Source organism: Hypanus sabinus, chromosome 12, assembly GCF_030144855.1.
Source record: "Hypanus sabinus isolate sHypSab1 chromosome 12, sHypSab1.hap1, whole genome shotgun sequence".
NCBI classification, from domain to species: Eukaryota; Metazoa; Chordata; class Chondrichthyes; order Myliobatiformes; family Dasyatidae; genus Hypanus; species Hypanus sabinus.
The window spans coordinates 59,245,369-59,272,193 of NC_082717.1; the positions used below are offsets into that span (position 1 = coordinate 59,245,369).

Below are 26,825 nucleotides of genomic sequence, written 5' to 3' on the forward strand. Positions count from 1 at the left end.
GTTAGAAACAATTATACTGAGCAAATTAAAATGGAGCTATAAATCCATAAAAAGAAACTTGATGTGTCAATGTTTCAAAGAATTCTGTAAATTGTATCATTTCTACATTTCGCAATTGTTTGTTTAAAAGTTAATTCAGAGGTTTCCAGATCAAACAAAGTAAATGTAACGGACCTTCAATAACATTGAATCTCTCAATTTAACAGAATCATAAAACCAATACTTAAAGCCATTCAAAACCACTTAGAAAACAGTTGCTGAATAATTTGATATATTTCTCACCTCACAAGCTGCTTGGCTGTTGTTAAACTGCTTTGTCAAAAGTTCGATCCATTGCAACATAGTGGGCTATAAAATTTTAAAAATGTAACATTTGCATTTATGAACTGACATTTTCAAATTTTCTGAACAACAAAAGGGCTACTCAGTTAATTTACGTATTCTACTTCGTTTAGTCGAAGCCTGAACAACCATTTTAAGGGTAGGGATTCAAATACTGGATTTGACAATGTAACAAAAGTCCTTCACCACCAGATTCAAGAACAGTTAGTTCCCTTCACCATTTGGTGCTGAATAAACTGGCACAATGTGAATCATTACAGTACAGCAACACCACAATCCCTTTGATCACTTTGCACTGAAACGCATTTTGGTCTCATCTAATTCCTGTAATAAAAATGGTGCGTATAATTTATCTTTAATTTCTGTTTTGCTTCTGAAAACTGCTTATCTGATGCTATGTTCATGTGATGCTGCTGCGAGTAGGTTTTTCATTATGCCTGTGTATACAGGCACTTGTGCATATGACAACAAATTCAACTTTGACAACACAGAAAGATGTACTTAATTTTGGTGTTAAGGCAACCACCAATGACCTATAAATTTATATTATAAACAGTAGATTATAATGTTACTAATCTACTGTTAGATGTGATTCTAAGTTCAGTGATCCTATGAGCATAAGGAACAAAATATATACTTCAGGACTCTAAAGTTTCAGCAGCCATTCTCAACAACATCCTAAAACAACATATACCTTAATGCCCATGAGGGGTAGTTGCTTTGCCACATACTATGCTAGTGATATACAAGAAACGTGACAGAAGGCCTTGGCTCTCAACAAGACATTGGAGATAAGGTTTTTTTAAATTTTTATAAAGGAATATATTGTTCCTTAAGTGCTGTATAAAAACAAATTAATTTCAGTAAATACCGGCACTTTGTTTATGTGTTATTGTGTTTGTGTATATTGAATATAATGATAATTAATAATGTGCTCTTACCTTTTCTTTGGAATGGATAAAAGTTTCCAGGACAAAAGAGGTACTAAGCTACAATCAGAGAGAAAAAAACCCACAAAGAGATAATATGTGTTGACATAAAGGGTTTTGTTAAAAATACACAAAACATTTTCAAGTTTTATCTGTGAACATCCACAACAAAAGAAGGACTCACCTTTGCAGTCATCAGTGATACCGCCTTTGGGTCAGGTAACGTGCTTGGGATGCTACTACACAACTGCCACATGAATCTGAAATTGCAGATTTTTTTTGAAAACCAATTGCATTATCCTGCCAATATCATTTTTCAATGGTCTAGATGTAACATAATGTTGCAGAACACTTACCCAAAGTAAGTATGTTCAAAGATATTCTTGTCCTGTAGAAATTGCATGTTGTCATGCCAGATCCACTATTTAAAAAAATTATGGAAAATAATCTTTAAGATTGATACTCAAAATTTTATAATGCATTAAAGTTGAGAGTTTTCAAGGTTTCTTTCCATTTTTCTTAAATGTGGAATATTTATTGTACTGGATATATACGGTGTCATTTAATAATACTAAGATGCAATTGGAAAGCAATTTCTGTTCCATTCTTCCCCACTTTGATTCCAGTCAAGTTACTTCAGTAGAGGACTCAGCTTCATCCCCTATATTTCCACCTCAAAGGATTCTGAACCTAAAAGAATGTTAAGTTGTTAACATTTCTAAGTTTCCCTTCTTTGTTTACTCTGTGTAACACCCTCTTCTGTTAAGCTTGTCTTATCTACCTGGCCCCTCTCTGATCTCTCATGTTTTCTAGATCTATTCATTATGAACTGCTGACATTCAGCTTCCTTGTCCCAAGGAAAAAGGAAGATTAATTCTACATCAAATCCTTCTTTATCTCTATGCCACACCAGAATAGTCCTTTGAATCTTCTCTGCACAAGATCCAAGCAACTCTCCACCCACCCACCATTATTACACGCATGCCTATCCGAACTCGTTCTCACATTGTCCTCCTTTACCGATATTGACTTATTTTAAATAAGTGGCATAGCTGTGGGAAGCTATGTCCTTCTTCTTGGGGATTAGTGACAAATCTTTTTTTTACAGTCCTTCTTGGAGCTACCTCTTTCATTGCTTTTTCCTATACATTTGTGATTATATTGGTTCTACATTATGGACTCAAAAGGAAATCTTTCCACCTCTTCTCATACTGACATGACCCTGTCCTTCCCTGACTTCTTTATTTCCACTCAGGTAATTTTTGTGATCTCTGCCCCTTACAAGGCCAGCTGTTTTTCTCCCTCCCCACAGAAAGTGGTATGTGCCTGCAACATGCCACCAGGTATTATAACAACGATTGTGGCAGATGGGATTACTTTAATTTGTCACCACAGTCAGCACACATTAGTGGGCCAAAGGGCCTGCTTCAGTCCTGGAATTTCCTGTTTCTATATTTCATCCCACATTCCTCTAAACAAACTAAGAACAATGAACTATGGTTATTTATCAGATGCTATAACATTTCCAATGTCTCTACTTCCTGAAGGAAATTTAGCATGTCTCTTTGACCCTCATCAATTATTTATCAAAGCACCATAAAGAGCACCCTATCTGGATGCACAGGCTTGGCTCTGCCTGTGACCACAAAAAACTGCAGAGAGTTGGGGACAGAAAACAACCTTCTCTCCATGGACTCTTTCTACACTACTTGCTGCCTCAGTAAAGCAGCCAGCATAATCAAAGATCCTATGCACCTCAGATAATCTCTCTTCTTCCCTCCAAACCCCAATCAGGCAGAAGATACAAAAGCCTGTAAGGAAGTATGACCTGACTCAAGGGGAGCTTCTATCCCTCGGTTTATTAGACTATTTAATAATTCCATAGCACAATAAGATGTACTCTTGGCTTCACAACCTACTGTGTTATCACCCTGCACCTTATTATCTACCTGCACTGCACTTGTTCCCTATCTCTGTAACACTTTATTCTGCACTCTGTTACTGTGTTCCCCTGTTCTACCTTAATACACTGTTGCAACGAACTAATTGTACATGTGACAATAAACTAATTTTACTAATTTTCCTTGAAAATCATTGAATTTTTCTAATTTGCTGAATCAATGGGAAAGAAAAAAAAATCACATTACCTCCAAAAGTTCTGGTGAAACATCAAAGTTGCATTCCTTCCCATTTTCTTCTTCTGTCTCCACACGTTTATAGAACAACATGTATGCACTGTGTGTCTAAAACCAAGATAATGTTTCAGCACCTAAAACCCTCATATTTCTTCTCTAACTGAAGGATTAAATGGTGGTTATTGTACATGGTACATGGAGGGCACACTTCAAGGAAAATGTTGAAATGAACCAACTGTTCTACCAGGAAATGGTGTCAAACATACTTGTGATTGCACATAAACTTTTCATAAAAAACTGAAAATAATAAAAAATGGTTCTGACAGTTCTTCATACTCCATCTTGTTCCTCACTAACCACTTCTATGGAGCAAAAAAGGATATGCCATTTACAAGTCCCTTACTTGTCTATATTGAGAATAGAAACATTATGGATCCAGAGCATGTGAACAATAGTATGCACATGTATGGTCAAGAAGTGCACTTGAATGGCTTTGAGAAGGAACATCATGGAGAGGGGGGGAGAGCGGTAGAGTGGGGGCGAGGGAGAGAGGGAGGGGGAGGGAGGGAGAAGGACAGATAGAGATAGAGAGGGGAGAGGGAGAGAGAGAGGGGGAGGGGGAGAGAAAGAGAGCGAGAGACACACACGCACGAGTTTGGCCCGCCTTTAACCACTGTCTTGGATTTAAATTCCTCTAAGTTCAGATTCAGAAGACTGGAAGCCAACAAGACTCCTGAGCAAAGTGTCAGCAGAGTCACAAGCAACATAATCAGTTGAGGTCAGTAGGATCCATGAAACCTCTGAAAAACTTCACTAGATAGCAATGCCTCATTTCTACCAAGTAATCCAGGATAAAATATTATCCGAGGTTTCCGCAAGTCCGATTTCCAGAAATTTCTTTTAAAAATTAAGGATTGGATTCTTTTTCAAAAATGAAAAATTTCAATACTTTAAGCAGGCGGTTCCTAAGTTAAGCTCCCTTTGCTGAAAAAGGTCCACAAATCAATTTCTCTGTGAAGTGTGTTAATTTTCTATGGTTACCCATATCATATTGCTCTACAACTCTTGCTAAAATTCATTCATTTCATTAAGTAATCACCCAAACACTACCCATAATTAAACTAATGAACTTTATGCTATATCTAATCATCAATAAATATGAAGTAACATTTTATTATTAGCTTGAAATTTTGTTTTGGAGCATTTGTATAAAATTGGATTTCCATAAATCAGGTCATTTGCAACTTGAGGAGACTCCTGTACTTTTTTTCTTCTTGCCCTTGCCACTAAAATTATTTTAAAAATTCAAAGAAGGAGACTTCCCGTCCTCCACCACCAGCTGCATCTCTCTCATTTCATGCATGTCTGCTCTTACCCTATCCTCCCACCACCTTACCAGGGATAGGATTCTTCTTGCCCTCACCTACCTCCCCACCAGCCTCCACATCCAGCACATAACTCTCCAGAACTTCCGTCATCTCCAATGGGATCCCACCACTAAGCACAGCTTTCTCTCCCCCACTCTTTCTGTTTCCCGCTGGGAACACTCCCTAAATGACTCTCTTGTCTATTTGTCACTTCCTCCTGGTACTTATCCTTACAAGCAGAACAAGCACTCCATCTGCCCCTAGACCTCCTTCCTCACTATCATTCAGGGCCCTAAAAAGTCTTTCCAAGTGAGGTAACACTTCACCCGTAAGTCTGTTGGGGTTATATACTGCGTCTGATGCTCACGGTGTGGCCTCCTGTATATTGGTGAGACCAACATTGATTGGGAGACCGCTTCGCCAAGCACCTACACTCTGTCTGCCAGAAGAAGTGTGATTTCCCAGAGACAATCCATTTTAATTCCATTCCCATTCCGATATGTCTATCCACGGCCTCCACTGTTGTGATGAGGCCACACTCAGGTTGGAGCAACAACACTTTATGTTCTATCTGGATAGCCTGCAACCTGACAGCATAAACATCGATTTCTCAGACTTCCAGTAATGCCCACCCCCCCCCCCCATCTTCACCATTCCTCATCCCCTTTTCCCTCACCTTTCTCCTTGCCTGCCCATCACTTCCTTCTGGTGTTCCTCCCACTTTTCTTTCTTCCATGGCCTTCTGTCTATTCCTATTAGACTCCCCATTCTCTAGCCCTTTATCTCTTTCTTCAATCACGTCCCAGCTCTTTACTTTAGTCTTTTCCCCTTCAGGTTTCAAATATCACCTTGTGGTTCCCTCTCTTGTTCCCCCCGCCCCACCTTTTGAATCTACAACTCATCTTTTTACCTCCAGACCTGCCGAAGGGTCTCGGCCCAAAATATCAACAGTATTTTTTTCCATAGAAGCTGCTTGGCTTGCTGAGTTCCTCCAGCATTTTGCGTGTGTTACTTGGATTTCCAGCATTTGTAGATTTTCTCTTGTTTGTGATAAAAGGGTAATTATGTAACCTGACACAAGAACAGGCTCCCCTCCTCCTCTGCTGAACAGGAAATCATCAAAGGAGCCCAGCCAGCAAGTTCAAAACTTCAGGATCTGTGCAGAAGACCCAAAACCTACCCACTGCTATACTGAGAAACAACAGCACTTCCAGATGGGACTGCCAGAAAAACACAGCAAAACCTGTGCCTTATTTTTTCCCATCCTGCAAGTCAACCTGACTTGTGTTTTCCTTTGGGATTCCCAATTTCCCTCGGGAACAATAAAGTATGTCTGTCTGTTTTAAATGTTGAAATTTGAAACAAAATTACAATGAGATATACAATGAGTGAAACTGAATGTGCCTCTAGCATCTTACCGTCTATAAGGATGAACACAGATGGACTTGAGACATGCATTTCATAAAGAGGGTTATGGGTGAAATAAATGACAGAAAAGCAACAGAGAGAGCAGGGTAGAATTTAAATGAGTAACAAAAGTATGAGTGGAGGGGAGATTAAAAAGTAGGGGGTTGGAAACAATGTGTAGATGAGGGAACCATAAATGATTGAGAGAAAGACAGGGGAGCTGCTAAAGGCAATTTCATTCAATGATCCACAATTCCAATAAAGCTTTTATGTTGGTAACACATACAAAATGCTGGAGGAACAGGGTAGTTATTCTCCCCCATCACATCATACGACTTAAAAGGACAGTAGTGAAAAGGTAACCAATGAGTAAATTAACCGTTATCCGAGAGAGTATACAGTATTTCCTCCACAAGCGTAATTACTGGCATCAGTTTTCCTTGCAACATTTTACAGAAATAAAAAGACCTCACTACCCTTAACTGAGTACGGTTAACTCCTGGATAGGAGAGAGAGAGAGAGATAAGGCAAGTAAAAACCTTTACAAGGTTTAATAATTACACGCTAAAGATATACTACTCTTTGATAAAATGGAAGCTGTAAATCAGTACTCGTCCACTCGACTGGAACAAATACATTTTACAACTGGCTGAAACTGCTTGAATTTTGCTCAACAGCAGAATATCCAGTGTCTTGGTGTGGACTTCCCTTTTCTCAGTGCCATTTACTATCCATGTAACACTCAGATTTCAATAAAATTCTGAATTATCAACTGAACTTAAAAAGAACAGGATTTTAACTCTGCTTTCTGGATTACTGATCTACAGTTTCACAACAGTTGTCAATAGATGGTAGATGATGAACTACCAAATAAAAATTTGAAAGATAATTTTTTCCATTTTGAAAAGACTTGGGAACATCAATCCACATACTTCAAACCTGTTACTTTTAAATAAATATTAAATCTGTAAGTCAATGAACATTAAAAACTCTAAGTAAATTTAACATTTTCATGGCATTTTACAAAGATAATTTGCAAATTACACACATCTATTTCAATTCTACTCAAGGCCCTTAATTCAATAGAGAAAGCTGCAATTTAGTGAAGAGGACGTCTGGATCAATATCAACTTCGGGATTTCAAAGTTACGCAAATCTTGTTTTATTGTTAGTTTCACAGTAAATTGACCCCAATAAACATTATTTCAGCACCATTGCAACCATAAAATCCAGACTAATATTACCCTCCTTTCTTTCAGTAAAATCACAGGTTGCAAACTACTTTCTGAACATATTTTGCAAAAGCAACAAAAGTGTTTTAGGCCTATTCAACATTTCCTCAAATAAATAATTTCTAATCCTTAGTTTGACCTACCTCCATTCATGTATTCGATATTTGTTTTCCTCCCCAGTTCTAATTTCGTTTCTATTACCTACATGTGACCCAGCTCTTTTCCATACAGCTAACCCTAACAGTGCATTTATTTTTACCCCAAGTAGAGATCTTTTACCAACAATAAGTGAGAAGAAATGAAAAAGTTTACTGGAACAATTAACTTAAATCTGATTAGCACAGACCATTTTCATGAGTTATAAGTAAAATATTTCCAAATTCAAATTAAATCTATGAAAATTAGTCATCTATAGGGTGAACAAATATTGGTGCTACTTTTTTATTTACCATTAATACTTATTCTGACATTTTTTGGGCCTTCCCTTCTAATTCATGTGTTAGCTTATTAAACAATATGCTCATCACTGAAACAAGAACATTATTTTAAGGAAACTATTACAAAAGATAGACAAGCCAAAGATAATTGCTGATTGCTCATAAAATGCAATTAAAATGTAAATATATGTAATATATTATTTGTTATTCCCAATAAGATTTATTTACCTTTTCAAAGGAAAAATCCATGAACTTGTCTGTGACAGAATCATAGGTTTTGGTCTAAATTGAACAAAAACAGTAAACTTGTGCAGAATTTGAGATTAAGATAACTGCAAAACACCTCGCCTACCCCCAAACTGTTACTTGTTCTATGAACAAAATGCATAGTAATCTCAAAGTAATAATCTAACAGCAAAGCAACATATTACACTCTGTGCTATAAAAGTTTCCACCATCCTCTCTTTGATGTGTTGATTCCTTTTTTCTATGAGAATAAGACAGATTACAATCAGTAGAATATTTCCATTTTGGCCTGTTGAGTTTATGCTAGCTCACAGAGCAGTCTCACTCCCTCTACACTTTTCCCTTTAACCTATTCTTCCCGCATTCTCATCAGCTCCATCCTCGACCCCCACATTCTACCACTCACCTACACACTTGGAGCAATTTACAAAGGTCAGTTAACCTAATGTATCTTTGTGTGGTAGGTGGAAACCACAGCCCTTGAGAGAAACTATGTGGTTACAGAAAACCTTGCCGACTCTACAGATAGCAACAAAGGTCAGGAATGAACCTGGGTTACTGGAGCGATACTAGTGCCACCATGCTGGCTGAAATGTAATAATTGAAAGGGGATTAGGAACATTCTATACCATGCACTAATTTTACTAAACTTGAAAATTCAATTTTACTATTTTTTAAAAAGTCCAATTTGGGTCACTTTAGTGAAGAAATTAATGAAGATGGCAAATAATTAGGCCTCAACAAGATCCTGTATGGCTCTGATCACTATATTTCAAGGAGGATATGAGAGTGCAAAAAAATAACTAAAGGAAACTTACGACAATGTTGTCAGACTGGAGAAACTGAGTTGAGAAAGTAAGTGGTTCAGCAAGAATGGTCTTTGAGGAGATTACTGGATGGGTTAATTTTTAAAGGAACATTTAGAATTATGGTATGTAAAATGATGCAAAGCTTAAACAGGATAAACATGAAGACCCATTTCCCTGAGAAAGGCCAATAGAAAGGATACACAGATTTAATGTAACTGATAGGTTTAGAGGGGAAAAGAAGGAAGATTTTTAACTCCTTGATGGGGACCTGAATCTCACTGCTTGGAAGATTTTTTATACTCACAAGGCTTATGATAAGCATCTGGAATGTCACACCCTATAGGCCTACTGCTAAAGGTCTGTGAGGTGAAAGTAGCTTAAATAGATGTGTTTGGCTTGGATGGTCTTGAATTTTCTTATACAACTCCAGCAGCAATTACCTATCATTACTTCTACTTAAAAACAGTATGATTAGGCAAAATCTAAATGATTTTTTTTGAGAAACTAGACTTTGCTAGAACTGTTCACATAAAAATGAGAGAATATAAAAAGGAAATAATATAGAGAAATTGGAAATGCACTCTTTCTCATGAAAATACATTGAAAGTAGTGTTACAAATAAATTATCAGTAAATGATGCAATGTGCTGTATATATGTTTCTTATGTTCAGAGCATATTATGTTACCACCCATTTAATGGTAATTAAACTGATGTTTTCAGAGAAGTATTTACTTGCAACAAAACACTTAGACACTAAGTTCCAATTGCTTAAGTGGAAGAATGAAACAAGACAAAAAAATGAACACCAAATGAACAAAGTCATAAAGAGTGCAACGCTGCACATTTTATATCTAAGTATTTTAAAGATCTATATATATTTTTTTAAAGTTGCAACTTACTGTCATTTCTCCACCGAAGCACTCAGAGGCAAGTTGGGCAGAATCAAATGGTTTTACTTCAGCATCGTTAAAGAGATACCTTTAAAAAGAAAATTAAATGACCACAACTGAAACAGATTTTAATTGCCTTTTACCATTCTGGCTTCTAGTTAGACAGACACACTTTTGCACAAGCCTATTCACGAGATTAAAAATATTTTTGGGGATTTTCTTTATCCAAGTGTTCATAAAATAAATGACATAATTACAATTCAGTAGTTTGCTGTATTGAAATGGCTTGTAAAATGGACTTTAAATTTGGATCTACATAGATCTTACCATTTATTGTTTTTGTAAGCATGAAGATTCACAATCTCTCTGATAAAACTGTAGTAATGTCCTCCATCTGCTGTTCCTGTGTGCACGGTCACTCCTATCAAATCATACTCAAAGCTTTCACTTTGTTTAACTGTACCATCCTCTTTCAAACCTGAAAGGATATTAAAAACTATCACTGTTATGCTCAGCAACACACACAAAATGCTAGACGATCTCAGCAGGCCAGGCAGCATCGATGGAAAAGAGTGAAGACAGGAAGAAGTACAAGGTGGAAAGTGATGGGTGAGATCAGGAGAGGTGAGGGAATGAATCTAAGAGCAGGGAAATTGATTGGTGAAAGAGATAAAGGGCTGAAAAAGGGGGAATCTCATAGGAGAGGATAGAAGACCATGGAAGAAAGGGAGGAAGGAGGAGAAGCACCAAAGGAAGGTGATAGCTAGCTAAGGAGATAAGGTGACAGATGGAAACAAGAATGGGGAAGGAGGGGGCAGAGGAGCAATTACTTGAAGTTTGAGAAATCAGTGTTCATGCCATCAGATTGGAGGCTACCCAGATGGAATGCGCGTTGCTCCTCCAATCTGAGTGTGGCCTCATTGCAGCAGTTGAGGAGGCCATGGACAAACATGTCAGAATGGGAAGTAGAACTGAAGTGGGTGGCTACAGGTAGATCCATTTTTTTCTGGGGACAGAGCGTAGGTGCTTGGCAAAGCAGTCTCCCAACCTACGTAGGGCCTTACTGATATGCAGGAGGCCACATTGGGAGCACTGGATATAGCAGACGACCCCAACAAACTTACAGGTGAAGTGTTGCCTCAGCTGGAAGGATTATTTAGAGCCCTGAATGCTACTGAGGGAATGATGTGGCACTTGTTCCACTTCCACAGGAGGGAGATCAGTGGGGAGGGATGAGTAGACAAGGGAGTCGCATAGGGAGCAAACCCTGCGGAAAGCGGAAAGTAGGGAGGGGAATGAAAGGCGTGCTTGGTAGTGGAATTTCATTGGAGATGGCAGAAGTTATGAAGAATTATGTGCTGGACATGGAGGCCAATGGGGTGGTAGATGAGGACAAGAAGAATCCTATTCCTGGAGTGGCAGCAGGAGGATGGGATGAGGGTGGAGGTGCACGAAATGGAAGAGATGTGGGTGGGGACAGCATTGATGGAGGAGGAAGGGAAGCCTCATTCATTGAAGGAGGAGGGCATCTCATTAGCTCTGGAATGAAAAGCTTCATCTTGATTGCAGATGCATGGGAGATGCAGGAACTGAGAAAAGGGAGAAAATTACAGAGTAGCAATGGAGCACAGCAGAATTTCGGGAAGCAATTCGGAAGGCACAGGATACATACATCCCAAAGAGGGAAAAGTATTTGAAAGGAAAGATGACGCATCCATGGCTAACAAAAGATGTCAAAGCCAACATACAAGCCAAACGGAGGGCATAGAGTGAAAATTAGCGGGAAGTTAAGAGGATTGGGAAGATTTTAAAAACCAACAGAAGGCAACTAAAAAAGCCATTCAGGTCTTGAAGTTGGAGTATGAAAGTAAGCTAGCCAATAATATTAAAGACAATACCAAATGTTTCTTCAGATACATAAAGTGTAAAAGAGAATCAAGTGTGGATATCAGACCACAGGAAAATGAAGCTGGAATGGTAGTAATGGGGACAATGAAATGGTGGACGAACTGACAAAGCATTCTGTGTCAGTCTTAACTGTGGAAGATACTAGCAGTATGGTGGAATTTCCAGGTGTGAAGTTACCATAACTAGAGAAAAGATTCTTTGAAAACTGAAAGGTCCCAAGGTAGACAAGTCACCCCGACCAGAAGGTGTAGACCCCAGGGTTCTGAAAGAGGCAACTGCAGAGATTGTGGAGGCCTGAGTAATGATCTTTCAAGAATCAATTGATTCAGGATTGGTTTGGGTAGACTGGAAAATTGCAAATGTCACTCCACTCTTCAAGAAGGGAGAAAGGCAGAAGAAAGGAAACTATAGGCCAGTTAGTCTGGCCTCAGTGACTGAGAAGATGTTAAGAGTGGATTATTAAGGATGAGGGCTCAAGGTACTTGGAGGCACATGATAAAATAAGCCATGGTCAGCAAAATTTCCTCACATAAAAATCTTGCCTGAAAAAATCTGTTAGAATTCTTTGAAGAAGTAACAAGCAGGATAGACAAAGGAGGACTGGTTGATGTTGTGTGTTTGGATTTTCAAAAGGCCTTTGACAGGGTGCCACACAGGAGGTTGCCTAACAAGCTACAAGCCCATGGTATTACAGGAAAGATTTTAGCATGGATAAAGCAGTGGCTGGTTGGCAGGAGACAAAGAATAAAGGGACCCTTTTCTGGTTGGTAGCCAGCGCCTAGCGGTGTTCCACAGAGGGCTGTGTTGGGACTGATTCTTTTTACATTATATGTCAATGATCTGGATGATGGAATTGATGGTTCTGTTGCAAAGTTTGCAGATGAAATGAAGACAGGTGGAAGGGCAGGTAGTTTTGAGGAAGTAGAGAGGCTACAGAAAGACTATAGCAGATTGGGAGAATGGGCAAAGAAATGGCAGATAGAACTTTGGTAGAAGAAATGAAAGGGTTAACTATTTTCTAAATGGAGAGAAAATACATAAAACTGAGGCATAAAGGGATTTAAGAGTTATTCCTGAAAGATTAATTTGTAGATTAGGTCTGTGGTAAGGAGGGCAAATGGAATGTCCACATTCATTTCAAGAGGACTCGAATATAAATGCAATGATGTAATGTTGAAGCATTATAAAGCACTGGTGAGGCCTCATTTGGAGTACTGTGAGCAGATTTGGGCCCCTTATCATAGAAAGGATGTGCTGAAACTGGAGAGTTCAAAGGAGGTTCATGAAATGATTCCAGGATTGAATGGCTTGTCATACGAACAGCATTTGATGGCCTGTATTCTTCAGAAGAATGAGAGGTAACCTCATTGAAACCTGTCGAATGGTGAAAGGCCTTGATAGAGTGGATGTGGAGAGGATGTCTCCGATGGTGGAAGAGTCCAAGACCAGAGGACACAACCTCAGAATGAAGGGTGAGGGGTGTCCTTTTAGAACACAGACGAGGAACTTCTTCAGCCAGAAAGTGGTGAATCTGTGGAATTCTTTGCCACAAGCCAAATCTTTATGTATACTTAAGGCAGACGTTGATAGATACTTAACTGGTCAGGACATGAAGGGATATGGGAAGAAAGCAGGAGATTGGGGCTGAGAGGAAAATTGGATCAGCCATGCTGAAATGGCAGAGCAGATTCAATCAGCTGAATGGCCTAACTCTGCTCCTATATATTATGGTCTTACGGGAATGCATTTTAAAAGTGGCAGGGTGGGTAGAAGTATTCTCCAGGTAGCTGTGAGAATCAGTGTGTTTATAAATGAAATCAATATAGACTGTCCCTAGAGATGGCGACAGAGAGATCGAGAAAAGTGGGTATCAGAAATCCTCAGGTCACCACATATTTATTGGTTGGTAATGACAAATTAGAAAATCTCTGTGGTTAAATTATCCGAAAGTCCTCAAATAAAAGACAAAAATTATTGGAATTATCAAGGTCCATCAACATTTATGAAAAGAAAAGCTAGCCATGTATTCTGATCTAAAGCCATCATGTTAAAACATCAGCTGTTCCTTGTCCTCAATCCACAGAAACTGATCAACTGAATATTGTCAGCCTTTCCTATTTTTACTTCAAATACTCAGCATTTGCAGTATTGAAATTTGTTACTACTGGGATCTTAAGAAAATGGAAGAGGATCAAATCAATGGAAATGGAGGATCAAATAAATGGAAATTGGTTCTATAGCAAGAAACTACTATAATCCATTCCATCACAGCACAGAGAAGGGAAAGATATCAAAGCTCATTATTCCTTAAGTTACAAGAAGTATATTCCATCAATGATATCATGTTTCTCATTATCAACAAACTGAAATAAATTTTCTGGTGGGGGATAAAGAAAGAGCTCTCTACAAATGTAAACCACATAAATTCCTTCTCCTTTAAAGACAGATTATTATTGATTGCTTCAGGAACACAAGAGTGTGTCCTCATAAACCTACTGTGATGAGCCTGGAACAGTACATCTCAGAGTTGTTTTCAGCATATACAGTATTATAAAGAGAACTAAATTATCCATCATGGAAGTTACTATTCAAATAATAGTACTAAAATTATTTAAATAAATAATATGCAAAAGTGAATAACTATGGATTTTATCATAAAGCCAAACACTTTTTATCCAATGTAAAAATCTACAATAAACTACATAAAATTGTGCATTACCATCAATTCGATCATTTTTTCTCATAAGATAATCTTCAGTATATGGAGTCATGTCAAGACGGAGGGGAAAAGAAAAATGAGTGTTGACCTTCTCTTTCATCATTGTAACCATATTGAAAGTGTATCGCATGGTATTGAAACTCAAGATTCGTGGTAATTTCTTAAAACAAGCCCTGTGAAAGACAAAGTTTTTAAAAAAAACCACAATGAAGATGTCATATGCTTGGACATTACAAGGGTATAATGAAACTGAATTCAGTAATACAATGTTATTTATAGAGGTATTTAATTTGCTTTAAATACAAAACCATTTAACTTCTCATTGATTTTAAAATACAAACACCAAATTTTAATACCGTGATTGTAGCGGTGGTGAGTACAAAAATGCTGACACATAAGTACCTTTGAACCATTCCAGAACACATTGATAAAGTTTTCACATTTTTTCAACGATCCAACTACACAGAAGTATTTGTGGTCATGTGTTTGAATGTCTTGCAGCTTCCAAAATGCTCATTGTCAAATAATGCAAAAAACAAAGGCTATCCCTAACCAACAAGCAAGTGAAAACATCCAAATGTATTTACAATAGAAGCAAACCTTTTCTCTGCCCGTACTTTCTTCCCACATTGAGAACAAGTGTACATGTTATCACCTTCCAGAGTATCTTTAATAGTAACTTCATCAAGTGACTCCTAGAAAGAATACATTTAAAATGAGCAATATATTATAAAATTACACCAAGTTTATCTGAAAATATTTAAAATGCTGAGTGGACTTAGTACACTTTACAATTCTAATACAACTATAATAAAATGATGTAAGGCATGAATATACATTTAAGAGAAAGCCATTGATTACAGGCAAATGTTTTTTTTAAGCACTGGAACCTTATCCAGTATAAAATAGTTTAAGTCATCACTAAGAGAAGTGTTTGTTCTTTAGATAGTAACAATGAACAGCTTAACTTTTTAAGTACCAAGTTTTTCAAATAAAGCTTACAAGTGGTATTCCTCATTGTGCACACTATTAGTTGAAATATTAAATCAGTCCTAAAATAGAACACTGATATGTCGTACTTTCCTGCAGTTTCAACTGTAAATGATATCAATTCAGCTTTATTTTGTCAAACTTCATTAACAAATTTTGTTATTTTAAGCTAAGAAATTAGGCATAACTTACATAAATGTTTTTCATATCAGCTACTTGGCATCGAACTGTGTAAAATTCCTCAGCTGTCTGGCTAACATGTTCACAATCCTGAATTTAAAAAAAAACTTGTTAGTTTAGTATTCATCATGAAGACTATTCATTTTCATAATGAAAGGTGCTCAAAATTCAAAATTACTCACCAGTGATACAACATTGTTCGTTATAACTCCTCCAAATAAGCTCTTCACTGTGTTTTTCTAATTAAAAAAGCAAACTTTAGAGAACCATAACTTTCATATTGTGATATTAAACAAATGCAAAGAATCACTTTCGAGCTTACCAAATCAGGAGACATCTCTTCAATTTTTGTTATTAGATCAGTGAAAAATTCAGTCATATCTTTCTGTTCTCCAGTGTTCAGAGGTTGTTTGTCCATAGTGTAGGTTTTGCAAAATGGTCTTGGATTATATGCTTTACGTTCACTTTCCTAGACAGTGACATTTCAAAAGAAATTAATTAACTTTCATATTTAAAGAGCTGGTCTCAGTAAGAATTTTTATTATCCAGTGAATCACTCACCATGAGATATGTGAACATTTTTTGCAATTCAAGTAGGGTTGTCTTATGCTTTATGTCTTCTGAATACTAAGAAAGGAAAACATCAAAAAAACCTAAAATATATGGTATCAATTTGACTTTCCTGGATGTGAAAACAAATCCACTTGCACATAACAATTAAGATCGATATTTCTTTCAAACATTAGGCAATGCTTTCACATCCAATGCAACAGAATATATTTTAAAATGATGCAAGGCAAATACATAGCAAGATATGTGAATAAATTATTAGACACATTTTAATATCTTTGTGAACTTTCAGTTTGCTCATAGCTGAAGTAAATAGTGACTGGTCCACCTTCTGAATTACCTGTAATATCCAATCTACTACGATCTTCTATTGCCTTCTGCGACATGTCCACCAAATCATAGTACAAATCCACCTCACTAACCGTGAAGATGCTAAATGGTGGAAGGGAACCCAACCAGTTCCACTCCACCACAACCCTGCTCGGTCTGGCAGAACTGGTCCTCACCCTTAATAATTTTTCTTTTAGCTCTGGGCCGAGATCCTTCCGTCTCGGCCTGAAATATTGACTGAATTCTTTTCCATAGATGCTACCTAGTTTTCTGAGCTCCTCCAGCATTTTGTGTGTGTTGCTTGGATTTCCAGAATCTGCAGATTTTCTTTTGCTTTCTCTTTCAGCTCCTTCCATTTTCTCCAAACTTAAGGTGTAGCAATGGGTATCTGCATGGGTCCCAGCTATGCCTTTTGCGCTACATTGACAACGGCATTGGTGCTGCCCATGCTGAGCTCGTCAATTTCATCAACTTTGCCTCTTAACTTCCACCGTGCCATTACATTAATCTGGTCAACTTCTGATACTTCTTTCTCTTTCTTGATCTGTCTCCATCTCTGGAGACAAAGTGAATACTGATATATTTTATGAACCTACTATTCCCATGGTTATCTTAACTATACATTTTCCCATCCTATCTGTAAAAATGCCATCCTGTTTTCTCAATTCCTTCATCCCCTCTGCATCTGCTCCCAGGACATCAACAATGTCTTCCTACCTCCACCATTGATGCTGCCCTCACCCGCATCGCTTCCATTTCCCAGAAGTGCACTCACCGCACTATCCCGCTGCCTTAACAGGTTCCTCTTGTCATCAACTATCACCACAAATTATCAGATTTTTGCAACTTCACCTGTCTTCAATGGACCCTAATCACCAAATGAATTTTCACGTAACCCCCATTCTCCACTTTCTACAGAGATCACTCCCTTCCTGATTCCTTGTCCATTTGTCCCTCCCCACTAATCTCCTTCCTGATACTTATCCCTGCAAATGGAAAAGTACCAAATCCAGCCATTCACCTCTTCCCCACCACCATTCAGCACCCAAATATTCACCCAGGTGAGGCAACACTTCACCAGCAAATTTGTTGTGGGCCTTCTACCTTATCTGCTGCTCCTGTTGCAGCCTCCTCTACATGGGTGAGGCCGGGCACACAGTTTCAAGAAAAGGTTTGTGAACTCTTTGCAATTGCATGGTTTTCTCCATTAATTTCTCATAAAATGTGGAGATCTTCATCTAAGTAACAATAATAGATGAACACAATCTGCCTAAACTAACAACACACAAACAATTGAACTTTCATGTATTTGTTGAACACATTGCTTTATCATTCACAGTCCAGGCTGAAAAAGTATGTGAACCCTTGTATTTAACAACTTCCACCAAATGTTTCCTGTAGCTGTTGATCAGACTTGCATGATGGCGAGGAGGACTATTCCTCCATACAAAATTACTTCAGTTCATTAGTATTTCTGGGATACCTTGCATAAATAGCCCTCTCCTGATCCTGCCACAACATCTCAACTTGGTTGAGGTCTGGATCTGACTTGGCCACTCCAAAATACAAATTTTCTTTTTAAACCATTCTGTTGTACATTTATTCTTGTGTTTTGGACCCTTGGTTTTTTGCATCATCCAACTTCTATTAAGCTTCAGGTGACAGACCACTACTCTGACATTCATTGTTCCCTCAACGACTGCAAGCTGTCCAGGCCCTGAGGCAGCAAAGCAGCCCAAAACCATGATGCTCCTTCCAACATGCTTCACAGCTTGGATGAGGTTTTGGTGTTGTTGTGCAATGCTCTTTTTCTTCCCTCTGTGCATTTCTGCCAAAAAGTTCAACTTTTGTCTCATCTGTCCACAGAACGTTATCCCAGAAATGTTGTGGAACATCCAGATGGTCTTTTGCAAACTTGAGACGTGCAGCAATGGCATTTTTTTTTGGAGATCAGTGGTTTACTCCATGATGTCCTTCCATGAACACCATTCTTGTCAGTGCTTTTCTTATAGTGGACACATGAACAGAGACCTCAGCAAGTTATAGAGATCTCTGCAGGTCTTTTGGTGTTACATTTGGGTTCCTTTACACCTCATTCACCATTGCACAACGAGCTCTCGATGTTATCTCTGCAGGACACCCACTGCTAGGGAGAGAAGCAGCAGTACTGAATTTCCTCCATCTGTAGACAATTTCTCTATCTGTGGACCAATGAACACTCAGATCTTTAGAAATGCTTTTGTAGCTTTTCCAGCTTCATGCATTTCTACATTTCCTCTAAGGTCCTCTGAAAGTTGTTTTGATTGAGGAATAGTGCACATAAGCAAATCTTTCTAGAGTTCTACGGAACAGCAGGCACTGCCAGTGACCTGACTTTGTAAGCCTTTATTTTATATATAGGGCAGGGCCCCTTTATAAACTTTATCTCTAATACCCCAGAAGTTCACATACTTTTTGAAACTAGAATGCTCAAATAGTGTACTCAGTATTGACGAGAAGTACAACTGTTTGTGTGTTAAAGTTTAAGCAGATTGTGCTTGTCTATTACTGAAACTCAGATGAAGAAGAGATCACATTTTATGCATAATTAACACAGAAAACTAGGTAACTGCAAAGGGTTCACAAACTTCTTGCAACTGTAGACTGGGGGACAACTTTGGCGAGCACCTTCTCACCATCCACAAAAAGCAGAATTTCCTAGTACCCTACTATTTTAATTTCACTCCACTCCTATGGGAATCATTTTCTCCACACCCACTCCTCTTTGGCCTTTCATTATTTTGGATTCTCTCCAATGCCAGCACAGGTCAGGAAAGCTAGTGTAAAAAGAGAGCTTCATGGGTGTTCAGACATTCCAGAGGTCCAATCAGTGTCGCGAGCAGAGCACTTCGAAGTGTTGACTCCCAGGTTGGCAAAACTAGTATAAGAGGAGAGCTTGGCAGGTGTTCAGACATTCCAGAGGTCCAATCAGCATTGGGAGCAGAGCACTTCGAATTAAATAAAACTCCTGAAGGGCAAGCGGGGTGGCCATTCTTGGGAGTAGGCCAGTGGTAAGAGTAAAAGCATCAGGCTTTGACTCAAGAGGCTTTGATGAGATGAGACTGAGGCCAAAGAAACAGGTTAGAAGATTTGGTCTTAGTTGCCCATTGCACAGTGCAGGCAGGATGGCAGATATGGCAATGGAATGCTCTTCCTGTAGGATGTGGGAATTCATGGAACTTGATAGACTCCCTGATGACTACACATGTGGGAAATGTAGCCAACTCCAGCTCATGAAAGACCACATTAAGGAGCTGGAGCTAGAGTTGGATGAACTTAGAAACATCCAGGAGGCAGAGCAATTGATAGATACGACTTTTGAATAGGTGGTTACACCCAAAGTGCAGAATTCAGGGAGTAGATGGGTGCACACTGGTAAAGGGAAAAGGAAGTCAGTGCAGGGTTCACCTGTGGCCATTTCCCTCAGCAACAGGTATACCCCTTTCGACACTGCTGTGAGAGATGATCTATCTGGGCAAGGCAGCAGCAGCCAGACCAACAGTCATATGGGACTCAATAGTCAGGGAAACAGATAGAAAATTCTGTGCAGCAAGAGACACCAGATGCCGTGGATCAAAGAATACGTACACAATGCTGGAAGAACTCAGCAGGTCAGGCAGTATCCGTGAAGGGTCTCGGCCAGAAACGTTGGCTACTCTTTTCTCACAGATGCTGCCTGACCTGCTGAGTTCTTCCAGCATTGTATACGTATTACCAGAATAGAATGTTGCCTCCCAGGTACTAGTGTCCAGGATGTTTCTGAGTGGATGCAAAATATTCTTGAAGGGGAGGGTGAGCAGGGAGAGGATGTGCTACAAGATGGTACCAATGACATAGGCAGGAGAAGGATAGAGGTCCTGAGCAGTAGGGTTAGGAAGTTAGGAGGGAGGCTGAAGAGCAGGACCCCCAAGTTGGTAATTTCTGGATTACTGCCAGTGCCACAAGCTAGTGAAGGTCAGAACAGGAAGACAGCGCAGGTGAATGAGTGACAAAGGGGATGGTGCATGGGAGCAGGGTTTCAAATTCTTGGATCATTGGAACCTTTTCTGGGGAAGCACTGACCTGCACAAATGAGACGGGTTGCACCTGAACTGGAGGGGAATCAATATCCTGGGAAGGAGGTTTGCTAATGCTATTGGGGAGGGTTTAAACTAGATTTGTAGGGGTTTAGGAACCGAAGTGAAGAGGCAGAGGATGGGGGAGTTGGCACACAAGTAGTGACAGCTTGTAGGGAGTTTATGAGGAAGGATAGGCAGATGATACAGCAAAGAAACAATCAGTCAGATGGCTTGAGATGTGTCTATTTTAATGCAAAGAGTAACATGAGCAAGGCAGATGAACTTATAGCATGGACCAATACGTGGAACAATGATGTTGTGGCCATTACAGAGACTTGGATGACTCAGACATGAATGGCTGCTAAGTGTGCTGGGCTTTAGATGTTTCAAAAAGGACAGGGAGCAAGGCAAAAGAGGCGGGGAAGTGGCACTGCTAATTAGGGATTGTATCACGGCTGCAGAAGAGGAGGAAATCATGGAGGGATTGTCTACTGAGTCATTGTGGGTGGAAGTCAGAAACAGGAAGGGGGCAATAACTCTACTGGGTGTTTTTTATAAACTTCCTTAATAGTAACAGGAACATCTAAGAACAGAGAGGGAGGCAGATTCTGGAATGGTGCAATAATAATAGGGTTGTTCTGATGGGTGAATTTAGCTTTCCTAATATTGACTGGCATCTCCTTACAGCAAGGGGTTTAGATGGGGTGGAATTTGTTAGGTGTGATCAGGATGGTTTCCTGATGCAATATGTAGGTAAGCCAACTAGAGGAGAGGCTGTACTTGATCTGGTATTGGGAAATGAACCAGGTTAGGTGTCAGATCTCTTGGTGGGACAGCGTTTTGGAGATGGTGATCACAACTCTATCACTTTTACCATAGTACTGGAGAGGGATAGGAGCAGAAAATTTGGGAAATTATTTAATTTGAGTAATGGGAAATATAATGTTATTGGGCAGGAACTTGGGAACATAAATTTGGAGCAGATGTCTCAGGTGAAATGCATGGCAGAAATGTGGCAACTGTTAAATGAACATTTGCATGGTGGTCTGTATAGGTATGTTCCACTGAGGCAGGGAATGGATGGTAGGGTAAAAAAACTATGGTATACAAAGGATGTAGAAAATCTAGTTAAGAAGAAATGAAAAGCTTACAAAAGGTTTATGAAACTAGGTACTGTTAGAACTCTAGAAAATTCCAAAGAGGCTAGGAAGGAGCTCAAGAAGGAAATTAGAAGAGCTGGAAGGGACCATGAGAAGGCCTTAGTGAGCAGGATTAAGGAAAACCCTAAGGCATTCTACAAGTATGTAAAGAGCAAGAGGAAGAGCCATGTGATAATAGGACCAATCAGGAGTGAGAATGGAAACATGCATGGAGCCAGAGGTAATGGAAGTACTTAAAGAATACTTTGCTTCAGTATTCACCGGCGAAAAGGACCTTGGCAATTGTGGGGATGACTTACAGGGGACTGAAATGCTTGGGTGCATAGACATTGAGAAAGAGGATTGGTGAAAGAGACAGAAGGCCATGGAAGGAAAAAAAGCAAGAGGAGCACCAGAGAAGTGATGGGCGGGAAAGGAGATAAGGTGAGAGTGAAAAGAGATAGGAAATGGGGAAGGAGGCAGGTGGGGGGGGGGGGGCACTACCAGAAGTTTGAGAAATAGATGTTAAGGCCATCAGGTTGGAGGCTACCCAAATGGAAGATGAGGTATTGTTCCTCCAACCCAAGTGTGGCCTCATCATGACATTGGAGAAGGCCATGGGTGAACATATCAGGATGGGAATGGTAAGTAGAATTAAAATGGGTGGCCACTGGGAAATCCCGCTTTTTCTGGCGGACGCAGCGTAGGTGCTCAGCAAAGTGGTCTTCCAAACTACACTGGGTCTCACTGATATACAGACCACACTGGGAGTACCAGATACAGTATATGACCTTAATAGAGTCACAAGTGAAGTGTCGGCCTCACCTGAAAGGACTGTTTAGGGCCCTGAATGGTAGTGAGGGAGGTGTAGCACTTGTTTTGCTCACCTACCATCTCACCAGCCTCTGTGGCCCCCACGTAACTCTCCAAAACGTCCGCCACCTTTAACACACCTTTCCCTCCCCACTACTTTCTGCTTTCAGCAAGTATCACTCCCTACGCGACTCACTTGTCCATTGGTCCCTCCCCTCTTATCTCCCTCCTTGCATTTATCCTTGCAAGCGGAATAAGTGTTACACCTCCTCTCTCGTTATCATTCAAAAAGCCAGAAAAAGCAGGATCTCCCGGTGGTTGCCCATTTTAAATCCACTTCCCATTCCAATAGGTCCAGCTATGGCCTCCTCCACTGTCATGATGAGGCTACACTTAGGTTGGAGGAACAATACATTATCTTCCATTTGGGTAGTCTCCAACCTGAAGGCATTAACATCCATTTCTCAAACTTCTGGTAAAGCCCCCCACCTGCCTCCTTGACCATTTCCCATCCCTTTTCACTCTCTCACCTTATCCCCTTGCCCGTCCATTGCTTCTCTGGTACTCCGGGATTCAACAATCACCTTGTGTTTTGCTCCCTCTTCCCCCCACCTTTTAAATCTACTCCCTAGCTTTTTTCTCCAGTCCTGTCAAAGGGCTTTAGCCTGAAACGTCAACTGTACTCTTTTCCCAGATGCTGTCTGGCCTGCTGAGTTCCTCCAGTATTTTGTCTGTGTTGCAATGGTCTTCCAGCATCTGCAGAGTTTCTCTTGTTTGTTCAACATTTAATTTTGTTTTGGATGTAATTTTTCAAAATCTGTCTACAATAGATACAGGCAGTACAATAGCATTGTGGCTGGCATAGAACTTTACAGAACCAGCTGTAAGATTGTGGTTCAATTCCCATCACCGCCTGACTATGTGGGTTTCCTTCAGATGCTCCAGCTTCCTAAGATGTACAAGTTATAGAGTTAGCAGAAAAAGCGCTATGCTGACGCTGGCATCATGGCAACACTCACAAACTGCCTCCAGCACATATTGTATATTTAACAAATATAGCTAATATATATATTTTTTAAAAAGCAACTTAGACAAAGATTGCCAAATTTAATTAGCTCAGCAAATAATTTGCATTCGTCACTGTAATTATGCAAATATAAAACTGATTTGATGTAACCCTTTCTATTAATAAGATTTAATATTCCATTATAGAGTTGGTGCAACAGTATCTTTCAGCATATTACAAAACTTAAAGCACACAATTTCAGACAAGCAGTACTTTTCAAGTAATCTGCATTCTTTCATACACAAAAACCTTTCCTTTCCATCAGCAGAACACAGAACCTTTATTGCTCATTTTGTCCATTCATATTGCTAATCACCAATGTTACATGAATAACTTTAATTACACCAACTTTCAAAGCATATTTTACCAGCTTGAACTTGCTTTCCTATGAAAATTTGATTCTTTATAATATTACATACTTAATTTTGACTCAATATCTGAAGCTAAATATTTTCCATCAGGTTTAAAATTATTTCAATGTTCAGCTCTTTTAATATCATGGCAACTTCCTCCATCCACTTACAAAAGACAACTTCTGTGACTGGTCTCCTGCAAATAAGCATCTTCTGCAATTCTACCAATGGTGGCTATATCTTGAAGGGCCTTACCTCATGCAATGAAATCCCACCCCAACATCCTTCTCTCTCATCTTTTCTTTTTAAAGATGTTTGTGTTAGTATATTTATTTGACAAAGTATTTAATCACCTTTCCCAGAATCTCTGCCTAGGCTGGTTCTCCATTTTCCTTTATAAATGTTGCTGTTGTTAACATCACTCAAATTCCCTTTCTTGTTGAACTGAAATTTTCCTTTATTTCTTCAATAACTTGAAACTTTCAAATAAATTTAGTGGTGGATATCTACAATGGCTCTTTTACATGAATATATTCAGTCAGAGATCAGAGAATATTTGAGGCACAGTCAAATCACAGGATCATACAGTTTCATCTACTTGGATTCATACAAAATTTAATTTCAGTTAGCAGAAAAGGAAAAACAAAAATGGGAGAAGAAACTTATAATTACACTTCAGTGTACATAGCAATTAATAGAAACACAGAAAACCCTACAGCGCACACAGGCTCTTTGGCACACAAAGCTGTGCTGAACATGTCCTTACCTGAGAAATTACCTAAGGTTACCAATAGCTCTTTATTTTTCTGAGCTCCATATACCTGCCCAGGAGACTCTTAAAAGACCCTATCGTACCTGCCTCCACCACTGTCACCGGCAGACCAATCCACACACTTAACACACTCTGCAGAAAAAACTTACGCTTGATATCTCCTCCGTACCTACTTCCAAGCACCTTAAAACTATCCCATCTCATGCTAACCATTTCAGCCCTGGGAAAAAGCCTCTGACTATCCACACGATCAATGCCTCTCATCATCTTATACACCTCTATCAGGTCACTTCTCATCCTCCACTGCTCCAAGGAAAAAAGGACCTATTCTCGTAAGGCATGCTCCCCAATCCAGGCAACATCCTTGTATATTTTCTCTGCACTCTTTCTATGGTTTCCACATCCTTTCTATAGTGAGGTGACCAGAACAGAGCACAGTACTCCAAGTGGGGTCTGACCAGGGTTCTATATTCAGATTCAGATTAATGTCATTTAGAAACCACAAATGCAATGCAGTTAAAAAATGAGACAATGTTCCTCCAGAATGAAATCACAAAAGCACATGACAAAACAGACTACACCAGAAATTCCACATAATGTTTGGCAATTCCCAATCCAGAGTCCAGAGAGGCTGCTGCGTATTAATATCGTGCTACCTTCTTAGCGCTTTCCCCAGGACTCAGGGGAGCAAAGAAGCTGTAGTTGATAAAGAGCTGATAAAGAGCGGAGCAAACGAGCTCCAAATCCATCAAACAAGACCAAAAACTAAAGCTCTTTATTTTTCTGAGTTCCATATACCTGCCCAGGAGTCTCTTAAAAGACCCTATCGTATCTGCCTCCACCACTGTCTCCGGCAGCCTGCACAAAACCACATAGTTACAAAAGTGCAAACAATAGCATAATTGATAAAAAAAAAAGACCATGGGCACAATAAAAATAGTCCAAAGATGTTAAAGGACTAAGTTCAAAAGAAATCACCACACAGTTTCCAAAACTCCCCAGGGTCCCGACAGACTCGCCATCCCACGCCGGCAGCAGAAGGGAATACCCCCACTATGGACTTCCACGGTGCCGCCCGACTCAGCCTCGCAGACGCAGCACACGATGAAAGCTCCGTCTGACCCAGCCTCGCAGACGCAGCATACACTGAAAGCGACCTGACCGCAGCAGACTCCAAGTCCGTCGAACCTCCGAGCTGACGACCATCCCTCTCGCACAGCTTCTCCGAGCACCATCCTCTGCCGAACGTTAAGACGGCCCCGCCAATGGCCATCGGCAATGCGACCCTGAGGACTGGGGGCCTGTACTTCCCAGCAGAGTCCCGGACCTCACAGCAGCAGCAGCAACAAAGAAGGTCTTACTGGAGATTCCCCAATGTTCCTCCGTGCTCCCACATCCGTTTTCAATCGATTATGATTGCGCACGGCACCCCACTTCACAAATAACAGATAATCAGTTCCGGAGTGGCTGCTGCAAGCTGCGTCGCACCGCCATCTTGGAAATTCTTGGAAAATGTATATAGCTGCTACATCACCTCTCGGCTTTTAAACTCAATCCTACGATTGATGAAGGCCAATGCACTGCGTGCTTTTCTTAACCACAAAGTCAACTTTATCTGGGTTGAACTCCATCTGCCACTTCTCAGCCCATTTTTGCATCCTATCAACGTCCCGCTGTAACCTTGGACAGCCCTCCACACTATCCACAACACCTCCAATCTTTGTGTCATCAGAAAATTAACTAACCCATCCCTCCACTTCTACATCCAGCTCATTTATAAAAATCATGAAGAGTAGGGGTCCCAGAACAGATCCCTGAGACACACCACTGGTGATGGTCCTCCATGCAGAATATGACCCGTCTACAATTAATGCATCAGGTGTTGAAATTAAATTACTTCCTACCATCAAAGGATCCATTTCCAGCTTAGTCTTATTATTGACCTTACCAAACTTGTACAATAAGAGTTTGGTATTTCCCATAATTCCTCAGTTGAAAACAAATCACAGGTGATAAGTGTTCAGAATAACTCTATTTTGAAGAAATAACATTGTAACTTGAGATATTAATCAGCATTTGCTTTGAGAAGCTAA

At 39.7% G+C, this 26,825-nt stretch overlaps 1 protein-coding gene across 7 annotated transcripts in view; it reads right to left on the minus strand.

The window, feature by feature from the left end:
• usp34 (ubiquitin specific peptidase 34) overlaps positions 1–26,825 on the minus strand; it is a 319,734-nt gene that overhangs the window by 109,029 nt on the left and 183,880 nt on the right. For all 7 annotated transcript variants that reach the window (XM_059986017.1, XM_059986013.1, XM_059986016.1 and 4 more), the window contains exons 43-56: positions 16,154–16,219; positions 15,915–16,061; positions 15,775–15,831; positions 15,605–15,682; positions 15,023–15,117; positions 14,423–14,595; positions 10,123–10,273; positions 9,805–9,883; positions 8,078–8,131; positions 3,419–3,514; positions 1,628–1,692; positions 1,456–1,531; positions 1,284–1,331; positions 283–348 (exon numbers count right to left, since the gene is read on the minus strand). In XM_059986017.1, coding sequence (XP_059842000.1) covers positions 283–348; positions 1,284–1,331; positions 1,456–1,531; positions 1,628–1,692; positions 3,419–3,514; positions 8,078–8,131; positions 9,805–9,883; positions 10,123–10,273; positions 14,423–14,595; positions 15,023–15,117; positions 15,605–15,682; positions 15,775–15,831; positions 15,915–16,061; positions 16,154–16,219 — 1,251 coding nt within the window. The remainder of the gene's footprint in view (positions 1–282; positions 349–1,283; positions 1,332–1,455; positions 1,532–1,627; positions 1,693–3,418; positions 3,515–8,077; positions 8,132–9,804; positions 9,884–10,122; positions 10,274–14,422; positions 14,596–15,022; positions 15,118–15,604; positions 15,683–15,774; positions 15,832–15,914; positions 16,062–16,153; positions 16,220–26,825) is intronic.